We start from the raw sequence: 16,469 nt of genomic DNA on the forward strand, positions 1-16,469 counted from the left end.
ATTGGAGTAGCCCCCCATCAAAAATTATTGCCCATCCTTGCTCTTTGGTAATGACACTATGTCTATGAGATGCTGGTGTTTCTTGCCAGCAGGGGTGTTCCACCTTCCCAAGAGGTGGTAGCTATGTTCACAGGTGACTTCTCCCATTGACCTAGTGCTGTCTACACTAGAGATGCTGTCTTGAAAGTGTGTCTGCAGTGCTAATGGTCACTTAGATGGCAACAACTCTGTAGCTCCAGAAACAAACTCTAATCTTTATATTTTGGTAATATATGCTAGTGTTTAGCAAGGGGTTTCTGATGATATAAATATAATATATCCCCTGCCTAATATTGCTCCCAGAAACCAATGGTCTATGCCCCCTCAAAGAGATTGCTTACCCAAAAAAACAACTGCCCCATCAAAATAAAGTACTCACTGGTGCCTGCGAATACCTATCTCCCCTTCAAATCTAGAATATTATCATTTGCCCCCATGGCAACTTGTGATCCAAACTCTGCCCCTGAAAATTGGTTTTTCATCCACAAATTTGACCCTTCAGCTGAAATGAACTGGATAACAACAGGACTGCCTCTTTGTGTCCCTGCTCCTTGCTTCCTCTGCAGAATGGCAGACATATGGGGCACAGGCACCAATTCGTCTCCCCACCCCGTCTCCCTTCACAACACATATTAGTAACAGGAAAGTAACCTAGGGTTATAATTTTCTCCTCAGCAGCTACGAGAGGACCGATTGCCCTCGGCCGCACATCCTGTGATAGGAGTGTCTGCCTCCCTGCCCTGCCACCACCCCATCTACTTTGACGGGAATGGGTGAGCCCTCTTCCCCCACCACATTCCCCCATGTCAGGAGTGGCTGAGTCCCTCCCCAGTCAAAAATGTCTGTCCTCCTCCTAGGAAGGCCTTGCCTGCTTTGGCCCTCTCGGTGTCCCTGTCATTGAGGCAGCTTCTCCTGGGTCTGTGTGATTTTTCTTATTGGTGGCTATGTATGGTGGAAGATTTGTTGAGGAGGGGCTCATATTAAGGCCAAGAGCTCACGAGCTCTCACGTTTCCCTTGGCTTTGCTTTCTGGAATGTCTGATGTGTCTTACAAAGCAAATCAATCATCTTCATGGGCCTGGGAAGCTGTTCTAATTTATCCTTTGCAGAGTGGTGGTACCTCAAGGCCCAGCCATGGTAGCACTGTCCAGACATGTTGGGCTACAGCTACACTACAGCGATCTTGTGAAAGAATATTCTTCTGGAAGATCTCTTCTAGAAAATCACCTTTTGAAAGAGACAGCAACGAAGGGTCCTGTGGCACCTTATAGACTAACAGAAAAGCTTTGAGCATGAGCTTTCGTGAGCACAGACTCTGTGCTCACGAAAGCTCATGCTCAAAACTTTTCTGTTAGTCTGTAAGGTGCCACAGGACCCTTCGTTGCTGTTACAGATCCAGACTAACACGGCTACCCCTCCGATACTTTTGAAAGAGAGTGGCCACACAGCCTCAGCTGCTCATTCAAAAGACCAGGCCGGGAAACACCACAGATGGGGTCACATGGTCACCACACCCTTCCAGGAGCCCTGGACAGGTGCCCCCTTAAAGGCCTCCCTCCCAATCGCCCCCTCCCTGCACACACTGAGGCTTACCTTGCTGCAGACAGCAGAGCAGACCTTGTGTAGGGACCAGAAGCCTAGTCTAGAGGGATGTGGATCCCCAGCAGCACCCGGACCTGCACATTGTCAACACCATGGTGGTTGTGGCCCACCTCCACCTCTTTCAGTGGGCAAGCCCCCCCACCAGGGCCATGGACTCCTACGTCCCAAAGCCCCATTTGCACCTCTGTCCGAGATGCTTCAGCATGTCTGGAGCCACCCCAGCAGCTCTGAGTGGTGGGACCAGCTCGTGATGGGTGACTGAGATGATGCCTGCTGGCTCCAGAATGTCAGGAGGACGAAGCAGACGTCTTCCATCTTGCACCCCAGGTGGCCTCCTGTGACCCCTTGGCCAGCTCTGTGGGGGATCCCTGGGGGTTATGGGGTTGCTGGCTGCTGGTCACTGGGGTGGTTGAGTGGCACTTTCTGCTCTGAGGCTGCTCTGAGGGTGTGCTGCTGGGCACCTTGTGTTCCTCCTCCAGCCATGCTCCCAGTTTCCTACCACAGGGTTTCTGGGTCCCTGCAACTTTAAAAGCGGCCAGACTCAAGGAGATAGAGCTCTGAGTGCTGGCCAAGGCTTCTGCACGCTCCAGCTGGCCAGTGCCATGGAGGACTGCTCTTTCAAAAGAAAGGCCCACAGAGCATCCACACACACTTTTTTTCTGAAGATTCTTTCAAAAAATGCCACACTTCCTGATCCAGGAATGAAAGAGCACCATGGAAAGAAGCACCATGTTCTTTCGATTTACTTTTGAATGAATGCATTTTGTGTGTAGACATTCTGCAGGATCTTTTGAAAGAGCACAGGCTTTTCCAAAAGATCCTGCTAGTGTAGAAGCATCCACAGTGACACACAGCATCGACCAGGGTCTGTAACCTGCAGCTCCGGAGCCACCTGCAGCTCTTTTTAGGGTTTCTTTGTGTCAAAGCTATAACTGCAAAGTAAAAAAAAACGAAAGAAAGAAAGAAAGAAAGAAAGATCCCTCCTGGTTATTTTCAATAACTGTGCACATCTAAAGGCCTACAAATGAACAACTCACATCTAAATAGCAAATGATATGTGATATCAAAATGTTGGATAACTCTCCCAGCATTCTTCAGAAAGAAGGTTCGGGAGTGAAAGTCAGGAAGACAGTGGCACAAACACACACATGTAAAGTGTGAGGAAATAGAATACACAAAAAGTTTGTGAATGTCCTGCACTAAATATGCATCACATTAGAAATCATTGTGTGCACTATTCGTAAAATAGGGGGTTACAAAAAGTAGGATTTGCCATTATTTATTAAGGACCTTCTTGTATTCATGTGCATTGCAGCACTTACATTATTGTGTTTTTACCAAATTCCAAAAAAAATGGCTTTTCTTGCTATGTTGGTTGCCAGCCCCTGTCCTCAACCCTAAAGAACATACAGGCTGCGTCTACACGTGCACGCTACTTCGAAGTAGCGGCAGTAACTTCGAAATAGCGCCCGTCACGTCTACACGTGTTGGGCGCTATTTCGAAGTTGAAATCGACGTTAGGCGGCGAGACGTCGAAGTCGCTAACCCCATGAGCGGATGGGAATAGCGCCCTACTTCGACGTTCAACATCGAAGTAGGGACGTGTAGACGATCCGCGTCCCGCAACATCGAAATAGCGGGGTCCTCCATGGCGGCCATCAGCTGGGGGGTTAAGAGATACTCTCTCTCCAGCCCTTGCGGGGCTCTGTGGTCACCGTGGGCAGCAGCCCTTAGCCCAGGGCTTCTGGCTGCTGCTGCTGCAGCTGGGGGTCCGTGCTGCATATACAGGGTCTGCAACTAGTTGTTGGCTCTGTGTATCTTGCACTGTTTAATGAAAGTGTGTCTGGGAGGGGCCCTTTAAGGGAGCGACTTGCTGTTGAGTCCGCCCCGTGACCCTGTCTGCAGCTGTGCCTGGCTCCCTTATTTCGATGTGTGCTACTTTGGCGTGTAGACGTTCCCTCGCTGTGCCTATTTCGATGTTGGGCTGAGCAACGTCGAAGTTGAACATCGACGTTGCCAGCCCTGGAGGACGTGTAGACGTTATTCATCGAAATAGCCTATTTCGATGTCGCAACATCGAAATAAACTATTTCGAAGTTGGGTGCACGTGTAGACGTAGCCACATAGAGATGGACACTACAGAGCAGAAAGAGGAAATATGACTCATCAACAGGGTCAAGATAGAGCTGCCCACACCAGTACCTGATCTCCCATATCTGCCTGCCTCCCAGCAATGGGGAAGGACACTGCACTGAGTTCCTGCTGAGGTAGTTTAGTGTAGTGATCCTATACCCAGCAGATGTTTTCACAGCAGGGAATGGGGTTTGTGCCCTTCTGTCCATTCAGAATGGGGCTGTGGGAACACCATTAGGTTGTGTTTCTGTCGCTGCCAACAGGCAGACTCAAAACTGGGACTACGGGAGCTTAGTGCATCAGCCTCTACAGTTTGAGCTAAAAGCCTCTCAGGAAAGGCTGTAGAGGAGACTCATTCTTTCACTTGGTAAATGGTCTAGTATCACTAGATGGGATAACAAACCACACTCCTAGGTATGTAGGTTACATACTTCCCCTAGCTGAGGATGTGCAGCTGGAACTTCAGGGTGTATCCACACAGAAAAGTTATTTTGGAATAACAGCCGCTCTTTGGAAATAACTTCGTGAGCATCTGCACAGCAAAACCTCTTTTTCTAAATAATTTCTAAATAGCGGCTGGCTTATTTTGAGTTCTGTAAACCTCATTCTATGAGGAATGGTGCCTATTCCAAAATAACTATTAGGCAAAAGGGACTGTATAGATAGGGAACAGGGGTATTTTGAAATAGGGAGCCTCCAGTCCTCTTTCAACGTGGCCTTAAATGTGATTCAGCACCCAATCAGTGTAGACGCTCTATTTTGAATTAGGTGAGCACTATTTCAAAACACATTTTGAGTGTAGACATGCTATTTTGAAATAAGCCATTCCAGAAGAGATTTTCTGGATTAGTTTATTCTGAAATAGGGCTGCTCGGTAGACATAGGTTCAGAGACCTAGCTGAAATCCCAGACGAGCACCTTCTTGTAACCTCTGAAGACAGACAAACTTGTGACTTCTGGAACTTACTGTTTCTACTTGAGATAAAACCCAGCTACCTCTCAGCTAAGGCTGTAGCAGAGATTCACTCCTTCACTGTGTCTAAGTGCTACTACATGGGACAGTGAACTACACCACTAGGTGTGTAGTTACTGTTTTTCTTAGCATTCCATAGCCCCAGTGGCCATGGGAGGTTGCACTGTTGGGAGCAGGATTGTCCACAAACTGCCAGTGTTTCAAGCATCTAACCCTGTGCAGAACAGCTCTAGACATCTTTAGGGTTATAACAGCAGTGGTTGCAGGTGGTTGATCCATTGCACTTCTCTAGATTGCCATGTTTTCAGACTAGCTGCAGTGGAAGGGTGGGTCTGCTGTCACTCCCATCTCTTTGCTCTCCCTTATTATGCATAGTTTGAAGCATCTTCCTTGGACATTGCACTAGAAAATGTCTATTGGTCTTGATCTCTCACCCCTGTGAGCTGTGATTATTTACCTGTAAGGTGCATTTCTTACCTCTGCTGCATGAGGCTCTTCCTCTCTTTCCTCTATTCTTTGCTCAGAGCTGTTCAATTCTTTAGCACAAAGGTTTCCATGGTTGCCCCATTAATGCTATCATTAGAAGTCAGTTAATCTCCTATGGAGAGCAAACTCTTGTTTACTACCGAGAGAAGTGCAGGTGCCTCTTCCTGCCTGCTCCCTTTCCTCCAGACCCCCTCACTCTGCTCTCAAATAACAAGAGTACACAAGTGGGCTTCCTGCTCCATACTGCTTGTGTACTGGGCTAATTGCTGAAAAGCATTCAGTAGCCCAGTTTCACACCTTGTTAGCACTGCAGTTAGCTCTCTTTGACTTTCCTGATGGCTCATTTGCATATTTGACTTAATTCCATCTCTCCCCAGTGTTATAAATAAGGTTCTGGGCAGCAGCTGCAGATATGCAGGGGGACTGGAAAAAGACAGACATGCTGAGATTCCTGTTGCTGCTGCTTCTCGCCAGGCTGCAGAGTTGCAATCCCAGACCGCCCAATCACCTTCCAGAGGAGGAGTCAGAAGATGTGAGAACAGAAGCTCTTAAGAGGCTTTTGGAAGTATTTGGCATAGAAGATCCTCCCCGCTCACCCCACCATATCAAGCAGCCTCCCCAGTACATGGTGGACCTATACAACACGGTAGCAGGAGCTGATGGCATCACCAAAGACCCTGACATTCTGGAAGGAAACACTGTCCGCAGCTTCTTGGATAAAAGTAAGAATTCTTGACAGCTGTGGTTGCTCTGATGGTCTGATCTGCTAAGAGTTTGTGTGTAGTATGCTAGGACCTTTGGTGCTTGTTTGGTTCCTAGAAACTAAGGGGAGGCCAGGAGAAAGCAATATCCCATATGTGCTGATGAAGTACATCCTCCCAGAGCATGTGTAGCATCAGTGTAGAGTGTTTAGAATGTATGCATGTGATGTGCCTTTTTAGTTTGATGGAAACAGCATCATCAAGATTTCTAATCTAACCCTTTGGTCCAGTTCACAGTGATCAGATGCATTTCCTGTTCATCCTATCGAGTGTGGCTAAAAATGAGAGGATCCTGACAGCAGAGCTGCATCTCTTCAGATTGAGGACTAAGGTTCCCCAGGGACCTATGTATATGAGGCATCACTTTTGCCAGGTAAGGAGAAATGAGAAGGGCACTTGTCTCTGCTCAGGGATGGTATTAGGAATCTAGACTGACTCTTGTACACTTACTGAGCATGGGATTTGGCTCTTGATTTGTGTGCTGAGCTCACCAAAGCTGTATCCTTACTGATTTAAACTAAAACAATATAAATTATTTTAAAATCAATTTCAGTGTCCACACAATCAGTTGTACCCATTAAACAGTTTCTTAAAAAAATGATGCAGTGTTTATGTGTAGACTAGGCCTTAGACCCCAGACGTTTCTGGCTAACCTAATTTGCCTTTCCCCAAGCTCTTCTACTGTAAAACATAGACTTTCAATGATCTTTTTTCCTGCCAGTGGCACATGGTGCTAATAACCTTGTATTCACTGTCCCAGGTGAGTGTCTATCAAGTCCTGGACAAGAACAAATTGGAATCCTCTGAAGGAAAGAAGCTGCTGGCAGCTAAACTTGTCGCCTTGCAGGGCTCTGGCTGGGAGGTGTTTGGCATCACACAGGCTGTAAGTGTCTTCAGTCTACATTCAAATACATATGGAGAGGAAGAAGAAAACCTCCCCATGCTTTGTGTCTGCGAACTGCCATCCCCAAACCTTTTAAATCAAAGGGGCTACCAATGTTCTTCCTCCACCTCCATTTGCTTCATCTTAGCTGGGCAGGTGCTGGGATGTGGAAGGAGGGGATGTCTATCAAAGGCTTTCCTGTGCAAACATTTGAAAAAGTGACCCCAGCCAGCTGCTTGGCTCAGTGTGCAGGCCCAGCTCCTCTGACACGGTAGCTCTGTTACTGGATCTTTTTAAATCACAGCCCGACAGCAGATCTGTCCATTTCACAATCCTATATTCTTGAATTAGTGGGAGGGACTTGCACAGATCTTCACTTGACCCAGACCAGGCAGGTTTTATTACAGAACTTCTTTTGAACTGTATTGAAATGGTTCTTCTAACACCATTAAAACTAATTTGCAGAGCAGATTTGGCCTTGTGAGAAGAGTCGTGAGGATGGGTACCCCAGATGTTACTGTACAGATGTTGTTAGGCCACTGACTGTAATCTTCATAGCCAGAGAAGGGGACAGAGGAGACTGGTTTTCTGATAAAACATTGTTTGCACTGGGGTTACAGTCAGGAAAGTGATGACAGGAAAACCCACCAGTTTCTGTAGACTGAGCAGTTGCCTTGTCAGATCAAAATCAGTTCTCATCATTCCTGTTGGTGCCTGAGACCAAATGAGTTGGGCTCCAGTTCTCCCTCATGCAGTACCAGCAGAACTGGTAACTAAATTCTAACCACAGGTTCTTTACTCTGAGGTACATGGCTCAGTGTTAGCATAACCACATCCATAATCCACCAGTTGCGTCAGGTTCCCAAAGGGCAATCCAGGCGCCAGACAGGACTCACCAACAGGCTGGTGGTCATCAGGAACAAACATATTTTCCCTTAGAAGTGGAGCAGGCATGCCTTGAAATCAGACAGACATTGAACACTGAGACCACCATGCCAATTGTTTTCACACTCACTTTTCAGAGTAGAACCAAATTTTTTATTGATGCTGATGATTTTTTTTCAGACTTGTGGCACAGAGTGTATATTTCAGGAGCAGCATCTGGCACCATCTATATATTTGCAGGGTCTATATTTGTGGGGTAATGCCAAGGGGAACTGGCATTTATTTAATATGAACCATGATAAAATAGGCTAAATAACACAAAAAGTTGTATGAAACCATTTTTATTATGAAACAAGAAGATACCTTCCAGAAATATGAATTAATGTAAAAACTAATTGGTAGAAAAGGGGCAGCAAGGAGATGTGGCAGTCTTATTTGTTTTCTTCTGTAAGGGTTTGATAGGCAATGTGTCCATAAGCAGCCTATAGCCATACCTGAAAGGCAGAAGCTAATGATGAGATGCAAGGACTGGGAGTAGGGCTAACACCTCTTAATTTCACACTTTTATCATCATTATGGTCACATTTTATAGGAATGTTCCATTTAAAGTAAAGATTTCATAGCTGATGGACAGCCCACGTAAGGATGTTGAAAATATGAGCAATTTGTGATACTTAAGCTCAGCAGTAGATTGCTATAAGCAGTTTATTGGCTTGCTGGACTCTATAGCCGTAGCTTAACCATTTATTAAAACATGGATTGAGTATGTATGAATTATGTAAATGATTTAAAAGTGGAAATTTAATATAACATTTATCCATTATTTGTGTTACAGTAGCTCCTAAAGGCCACATGGTGTTAGGAGCTGCACAAATACACAGAGAGTCCCCATTCCACAGAGTTTTTAACAGGTCATATTTCCAAAGCAGCTTCCCAGTCCAGGGCATTACACTGTGATAAGCATAAAGAAAGACCCATAATTCTTTGATGAAGGTGAAGTGGGAGGGACAGAGAGAACACTCGCCAATATATCAGGGGATCAGGCACAGCTCTGCTTTTCTATATGGCAAAAGCACTTTCATGTGGTGAGCAGCTCCAGCGACTAACTTCCCTTGGTAGATTGTTTTGGTGCCAGGCCTGAAACTGACAGCGTACAACTCACCCATATCTATGTAGAGGCCCACTGAAATCAGGGGTGCCCTGTGTGCTGCTAGCAGCAGAATCAGGGCCTTAGGACTGTGAGCTCTTTGTGACAAGGACTGCCTTTATCATGTGTGTACAGCACCTTGCACAATGGGAGTCTGAGCCCTGACTGGGGCTGCTGGGACTACAAGACCTGAGGCTGTTTGTTACAGAGGGGTAACCAAAGGATTCCTGAATAAAAGGGTGAGCTCTGGGCCCACTGAGAGCTGCTCATAAGTAGCACAGGATGAACCTGGCCACAGGCCAGGGTGTTTGGGGAGCTCTAGCCTCAATCTAGGTTCAGACACCAGCAGAGCAGTTCTCAGGGAAACTCAGTTCCTCTCTCTGGGCAAGTACATGTAATATGAGGGGGAGGAGATGTATGCTGCCTATGCCCCTGGCTACCCGCAGGATTCAGCCCCAGTACAGGGGAGTAGTGGGACTGATGACGTCTCTCTTCCCAGTGTGGTGCGTGCGTTAGCTGTCACCAGGTGAGACTAGCAGTGGCTTTCTGCTTTGCTCCTTTCGCTGGAGAGGCTGTGGGAGTTGGATTGATACAATCGGAGGACTGAGACATCCTCAGTGGTTTGGAAAACACGTCTGTACCCAGTATCGTCTGTTTGTGAGGAGTTGGATCCTGTCCTTTTCCAAGCACTGCTGCCATGCTGACCATTGTGGTTTTTTTCAGGTTCGTGACTGGATGGAAGAAGACAGCAGTAACCATGGCCTGCTGGTGACTATCCGTGGTTTGGGGGGTGCTCCAGTGGACCCCACTGTGGTGCGATTTGCATCAGGAAGAGATCACCATGAAAGCAAGAAGCCCATGCTGGTTCTGTTCACTGATGATGGGAGACGAGGAGCCGCGCTGCCTGTCAGCAGCCTCCCAGGTCAGCAAATCCCCCTGTGTTCTGCAGGGAAGGGCACAGAGCCAATGAAATAATGAGGGGATAAAGCACCGCCCTCCTCTGTAAAGGGACTGCAAGCACCTCCTCACTCATGATTTGGAGGCGTAGCTGAGAGGAAAGGCATCTAACTTGCATCCAGTGGGAATTAGGTGCCTAAATACACTTGAGGATCTGGGCCCTGTTGATTAAAGGAAGGGTCATTGCTTTGGACTCCTCTAACTAGCACAGAGCCCAGGCCAGCTGTGGGCAAGGTAGCTAAACCCTTCCATGCCTCCATACCTCACTAGCTAAGTCCCAGGTCCAGTGTGATGCAGGAGCCAGTGAAAATCCAGTGAGACACTACTCCCGGGCAGTTTGCAGGGCTGGCACCTGAGATCAGTTTACCTGTAATGTGACTTCCTTCTCCCCGCTTCCCTTAGGCATTTGGGTAAAGTCCTGTCTCAGAGCAGAACAGGACGGTAATTCCGTCTCCTGTGCAGCTATCTGTGAAATCATAGCATAATATAACAATCACTCCCCATCCTTCCCCTGAAAAGCACCACGGGACTAATTTAAATGAAAATAAATCTTGCTCACCTCCAGTTTATGGCAGTGATCAAGCAGTGTAATTTCCTGTTGCAGAGACAAGCTAATTAAGTGTCATGATTCAGGATATCAGCTAGTCTCCAAAAGGATCAGATCCCTCCTCCTTACAAAGAACACTGTGGAATTAGCCAGGTGCTTAAAGGGATGGCTGGCCGGAGGTATTGACCGCCATGAGAGCTAGGACACTGGACAAGGTGGATCAGTGGTCTGAGCTGGTAAAGCAAACCTGGTGCTCCTACCTTCCTAACATTCCATTGCAAACAATGGTACATGAAGGGTTTGCAGTTTCTTTCTACAGTGGAGGGGAGCCACAGCAGATTAAATGCTTTAGAGAACTAGTTTTGGACCTGGGTGCAGCCTTATAGGCATCCATCTGCCTTTCTCTCATGATGTCAGCTCCAAGATGAATGCAAACCTCTGGATCTGAATCTCTTCTCTACTCCATTGTAACTCTTTGGCCTTGAATGATGTCCCTCCTGATTTAAAGCTGTGTGAGTGAGAGAAGCACATCCAAAGTGCTCAAGGATTCAGCCTGATGGTGGGACTTTTGAGAAGGGGGATGAGTGACCAGATGGCAAAGTTGCTGGAGGTTGGGCAGAGCCTGTCTGGAAGCATCGGGGAGGAGTCTGTACACATTTGCTATCTTGCTTTCAGTGTCACATCAAAAGCTGTCTGATCAATAAGATGCAATCCTGATCTCATTATTCCCCTGTAGATTTAAGCCCTCAGACTCCAGAGCTCCTGGCTGAACCGCTGGCCCCAGCAGTGGCCAGGGTGCGGAATGCCCGCTCTGTGGATCAGTTCCTGCCATGCCAGCGACAACTCCTTTCCGTGGACTTTGAGGAAATCGGCTGGTCAGGTTGGATAATCTCCCCAAAAAGCTACAATGCCTATCACTGTAAAGGGTCCTGCCCTTTTCCCTTGGGTGAGAACATGAGACCAACAAACCATGCCACAGTGCAGTCCATCATCAATGCCCTCAAACTGAGCCAGGGTGTCAGCAGCCCCTGCTGTGTCCCAGACAAGCTCTTCTCCATCAACCTTCTCTACTTCGATGATGATGAGAATGTTGTCCTTAAACAGTACGATGACATGGTGGCTGGGAGCTGTGGCTGCCACTGACACCTATCCCATGGGAAGAACAGGATTGGGCCAGGGCAACAAGGAACCTCTGTCCCTCAAATGCGAACGTGCAGGAGCCAACACTCCAAGAGCCACTCACCAAACTGAGCCTGTGGAATGCAGCCCCACTGAGATCAGCAGGCCAAAGATACTACATTTTCCCCCACTTTCAAGAATCTGTTCTGCAAGCAAGTTCTTCAGTGGGGCAATTATATTAAAACTGCCAGCAAGTGCCTAACTTCCCTATAACACTTGGGGCATACTTTATTTAACAACAAATAACTAAGCCTGAGATCCGTCTGTGTGTCCCGGTCCCTTTGGTGTGGCCTTTGTCACATGGCTAAAGTCCCATTTAAAATAAAATGAAGTGAATTAATTTCCCAGGGCGGTTCCCAGGTGCAGTCCCACAGGCTGTTGTGGAGAGAGCCTCCGGGAAACACTGTCCATGGAAACACCACCTTGCAAGGCTGTATGATATGTATATAGCAAAAGCATTAATATATGATGGAAAACTCCTGTACAGTGTGCCTGTAAATGTCTGTACATTTCTGCCTTATGCAACTTATAAAATGTGTTAAGAGTAACTATTAAACTCTGCTTTTTGTTTTGATAGTGTATAGACTAGCACGGCTTCCTCTCTGTTACTATTAAACTTAGGATAGACAATCTCGGAGTGCAGTTTTCCTTCACAAGGCTACAGTTGCCTGGTGGCTATTCAAGGGGTCTAGGTCTGCACAGGGTTGCCAGATGTCTTCCACAAAACCACCAGACACAAGGGGAGGGGAGTGTTGAACAGGGCGATCCGGGACGGGGATTTTGCCGGAGGAGGGCAAGTAGAGCCTTGTGCACCGGCAGCGGCTGACAGCCGGAGCCCCGTGCGTGCTGGCTGGGGTGGGGGTGAGCTGGGGATGGTGGGGTTGAGCCAGGCAGAGGGGGGGTGAACTGGGGCAGGGGTTGGTTGAGCTGGCGGGGGGGGTTAGAGCCCCTGTGCATGCCAGCGGCGGCTGACGGGCAGAGCAGGTGAGCTGAGCCGAGGGGGTGAGGGTTGAACCAGGTGGGGGGCTTGAATGGGGGGGTGCACCGGGGCAGGGGGGTTGAGCGGGGGGGGGAGCCCTGCACAGCGTGCTGGGGGCTGGCAGCCAGAGCCCTGTGCAGTGGGTGCGGGGGGTTCAGCGGGGAGGGCGAGGGGTTGAACGGGGGTGCACTGGGGCGGGGTGCTGGGGGGGTTGGAGCCGCACAGGGGCCGGGGAGGTCGGGGCCGGGTCTGTGGAGGTTGGAGGGGAGCCACAGGCGTGTGACTGGAGCCCCCGCTGGGGGAGGTGACGTGGGGCGCGCGGGGGGGTGAGCTGGGGCTGCGGGGTGGGGGAGTTGTGGGGTTGAGCCTGTCAGCGGCACAGCCCTGGGAAGCAGGAGGAAGCGGGTCTTAGCCCTCAGGCTGCCCACAGCCTGCGAGCCCCGCGGCCACACATGGCATCGGGCGGAACTCGAGTTCTGCGCCGGGTGGAGCCTTGTAAAGCGATGGACCCGGCACATGTGCAACGCTGGACGTTTCCCTGCCTGGGGTGCTCGCTTCTTTAATCAGACAGAGCCCCTGCCTCGGGCTGCCCGGTTCAGCGCTGAGCACCTGGCAACTCTTCTGCGGGGCAAGGGGTCGAGGTCAGTGGCTCAGACCAACCCTGCCCCTGCTCTTACTCCTCACCCTAGTGGAAATGATGAGCAAGTTCCCTCTCCCAGCTGTTAGGGAGCAGCTTTATCTGCCTCCCCTCTGCCGGCTGCCCACCTGCCCAGGTCTCAGGGCAACACAAGAGATGAACAAGAGAGCAAGTGGCCATCACTTGTACCCCAACAGACCCCATGCTCTGGAGTTTCCAAAGGAGTGAGCAGCCCAGAATACAGGAAGATGTGGCTGACTCCCTCTGCCCCCCAGACAGTTCACTTCTCAGAAGCTGCAGCCCTCTGTTTAATGTGGGATTAGGGTGCTGGTTTGAAGCTGTTGCTTGCTGAGGATGGGGGATTGAGGCTAATCTGATCTGTGGGTTAAATCCTCATGGTCAGTCTCTGACTCTAGTTTCCTGAGAAAGTTTCACAGTCAAGTGAGTTTGGCATCGTCCTTATGCCGCACACAGAGCCTGCAGAGATGGCTTTTCAGCCCAACCCCAGGCAGCAGAGCTTCGGGACCTACAGAGAAGGGGGAGGGGTAAGCAAACACTTGCAGCTGAACTCCCCACTGCAGTGACTTGTACAGTTGCTTTATGTTGTACCCTCTCCACAATGTATTTCAGGTACTGCACACTCACACGCAGCTGGGACCCAGTCTTCCCCCTTCAGTTAATGGGAGTTCTGGTACTGACTCCAGGAGCAGCAGGACCTGGCCCCAGATGAGGGCTTTTAAAATACACACAAACAGAGAGAAGCTCTCTTGCACACATCCTTCAAAAAATGCAACGACTTCTTGCTGAAAAATAGTCTTTAGGCAAAGCTCGTTTTCCCCTGGTACTTAAACGTTCCACAGAGCTTTTCATACTATGGTGTTAAGAAAATTGTTATGGAGCCGTGTCATTTATTTGCAATCCACCATTTGTGGTTAAATGGGCATTTCTGATACGCTGTCAACAACCAAAAAAATCAACATAAAAAAGCCAAAGTCTGTGAGAGAGGAAACAGCGCCAAGTGTTACTGGGAAAACTGGATGTAGATTTTAATGCTGTTTTAGCTCCCTCCGGGCCTTGCCCAGTTCTGCCCCCTCCTTGATAGCCTTGCTGAGCTGCTATTGGTTAAAACCAGTGACTCCCAAGAGGCAGTACTCCAGGGATACACAGGGCCAATCAGAAGGGGTTTAAAGAGGGCCATTTGTCTTTTGCCTCAAGCTCAAAGTGGGTCTCAAATTTTGACTCTTGTTAGTTTTTACAACTTATTTTTATGCACATACCTAATGATTAGTAGATTTGCACAGAAGAAGTCTAGAAAAGCATTTGTTAAATAAAAAAATCAAATGGCTCATTGTTTTGGTGCCTTTGTTTTCATGTGTTGTCATTTTATTACTACTATTACTATGGTCAGGGGCCTTAAAAGCAGTAAGTGACCTGGGCCTCTCTGAACCTCTGAGAGGGCCTGGGAATACATCATCTTGTTTAAATAGTTGCTTAGTTTACAACAGGCTGCATAAAAAGCACTAGTAAAAACAATACAAAATTTCATACAGACAAAATGAGAAAGTCAGCAATTTTTCAGTAAGCACGCTGTGACCCTTTTGTACTTTTACGTCTGAGATTGTAAACAAGTAATTTTAAGCGAGGTGAAACTTGGGGTTACACAAGAGCAGTCAAACTCCTGAAAGGAGTATAGTAGTCCAGGAAGGTTGAGCGCCACGGTTCTACGTGATGAGAGGCAGCAGCTACACAGATACCATAAGCAGGGGCCAGGGCTGGCTGATGAAAGCCTCCCACATGGACTGGAGTAGAAGCAGGAAGCTGAGCATAAACGTACCCTAGGAATGAAGATCATGGTCATGCCTCTGGCTGGGGTGGGGTCTGAGGCTGGGGATGATGATCAGTGGGAGAAAGAACTTAGGTTCATTCGGGAGTGAGGGGCTGACATGGGAGCAGCGAGGTCAAATCTGAGTGAGTGGCACTGCAACCTGGCACACAGGGTCAAAGTTGCTCAGATTTGGGTCTAAGGCAAATCTGGGCCCTCAGCACACGCAGATGTGCTAATGTGTTAATTTGGCCCTGGCTGGGGGGCAGATGCCTGGGAAGAGGATGGTGCTGGGCATGTGATCCTGATGAATCACTAGGTGAGCTTTCTGGGGCTCCTTCAGCCTCCTAATTTTGTGCAAATCCCTTCGGCTCCTGATAGGCCACCCTGTCACACTGGTGCCTGGTATAGGTCGGATTCTGACATTTGGTCTCCTGGCACTAGCACTGAGCAAGGCTAAGTCAGTGTCAATCCTCTTTCAAACACCACTTCAAAAATAGCAGCTGCTTAGCATGGGGACACAGATCTGCTAATCCCTGAATTCCTGTCTAGAGTCTGGTTTCATGTCAAAACAACATGGGGTAAACCTGTGCTGACTAGCAGCACAGACTAGGCAGTGGGCAAGGTCCATTTATCTGGAGGCCAGTTCTGCCCAAGCAGAAACACCATGCACTAACTCAAGATCAGGAATGATTGTAACCCTCATGCACAATACATTCCAGAAGCAGGACAGAAAATTCCCAGGAGTTTTAATGTACAGTAACAGTCAGTGAAGGTTCCTCACATCAATACTCCAGCTTTAACCTTTAGTTAGTCATAGCCCAGACCTGACGTATCTCCCCTCTGTGCACATTCTGGGACAGGCTGCAGTTTGCTTGACTTGTCAGATGGCAGGGCTGCCATTCAGTGAAATGTACCAGAAGGGTAGCCATGTTAGTTTGTATCTGCAAAAACAAAGAGAAAGTCTGTCACACGTTATAAACTACCTGATTTACTGGAGCATAAGCTTTCAGATGCATCTGAAGAAGTGGGTCTTTGCCCAAGAAAGCTTATGCTTCAATAAATCTGGTAGTCTATTCAGTGAAAGTGTGAGATGTGTGAGGATGATGCAAAGGGCCCTTGCTGGCCATGTTTTTGGTTGGTGGACTATGTTGCTCCTGGATTCCTCTACATTTTATGCTACCCAAAGTTCTGCACTGAACCCTGTTTTCAAGTGGTGCTTGTGGGGGAAACCGACGCACTTATTGTAGCTGCCAGTGCTGTGACAAACCAACCCTCTAAGCTATACCAGGCCTGGCTTGGAGGCAGGTGTTGAAAGTGCTTCAAACATTAAGCCATATGCACAATAACCCTGAGGTGATCCCTACAATGACTTCAATGGGTGGCCAAGTGAAGGTTTCTTTTTTAAACGAGGACTGGCAGCAATGGGAAGCTGCAAAT

General features: G+C 48.3%; 2 protein-coding genes across 5 annotated transcripts in view; one reads left to right on the top strand and one right to left on the bottom strand.

Annotated features, from left to right (window-relative positions):
• CD320 (CD320 molecule) overlaps window positions 1-16,469 on the bottom strand; it is an 88,609-nt gene that overhangs the window by 39,628 nt on the left and 32,512 nt on the right. The window contains exon 5 of one of the 4 annotated variants that reach the window (XM_074977959.1): window positions 14,163-15,042. The exons of 2 other annotated variants lie outside the window; for them this stretch is intronic. The gene's annotated coding sequence lies outside the window, so the exon portion shown is untranslated. Of the gene's footprint in view, window positions 1-14,162; window positions 15,974-16,469 lie in introns of those variants that run through there. One more of the 4 variants, XM_074977958.1, reaches the window with a different exon arrangement.
• On the top strand, window positions 5,672-11,555 carry LOC142002392 (bone morphogenetic protein 2-like). Its single transcript, XM_074978479.1, has 5 exons — window positions 5,672-5,954; window positions 6,224-6,366; window positions 6,754-6,876; window positions 9,632-9,830; window positions 11,149-11,555. Exons 1-5 carry the CDS (start codon window positions 5,672-5,674, stop codon window positions 11,553-11,555), a joined length of 1,155 nt encoding a protein of 384 aa, XP_074834580.1.

This window comes from Carettochelys insculpta, chromosome 27 (assembly GCF_033958435.1).
Source record: "Carettochelys insculpta isolate YL-2023 chromosome 27, ASM3395843v1, whole genome shotgun sequence".
NCBI classification, from domain to species: Eukaryota; Metazoa; Chordata; order Testudines; family Carettochelyidae; genus Carettochelys; species Carettochelys insculpta.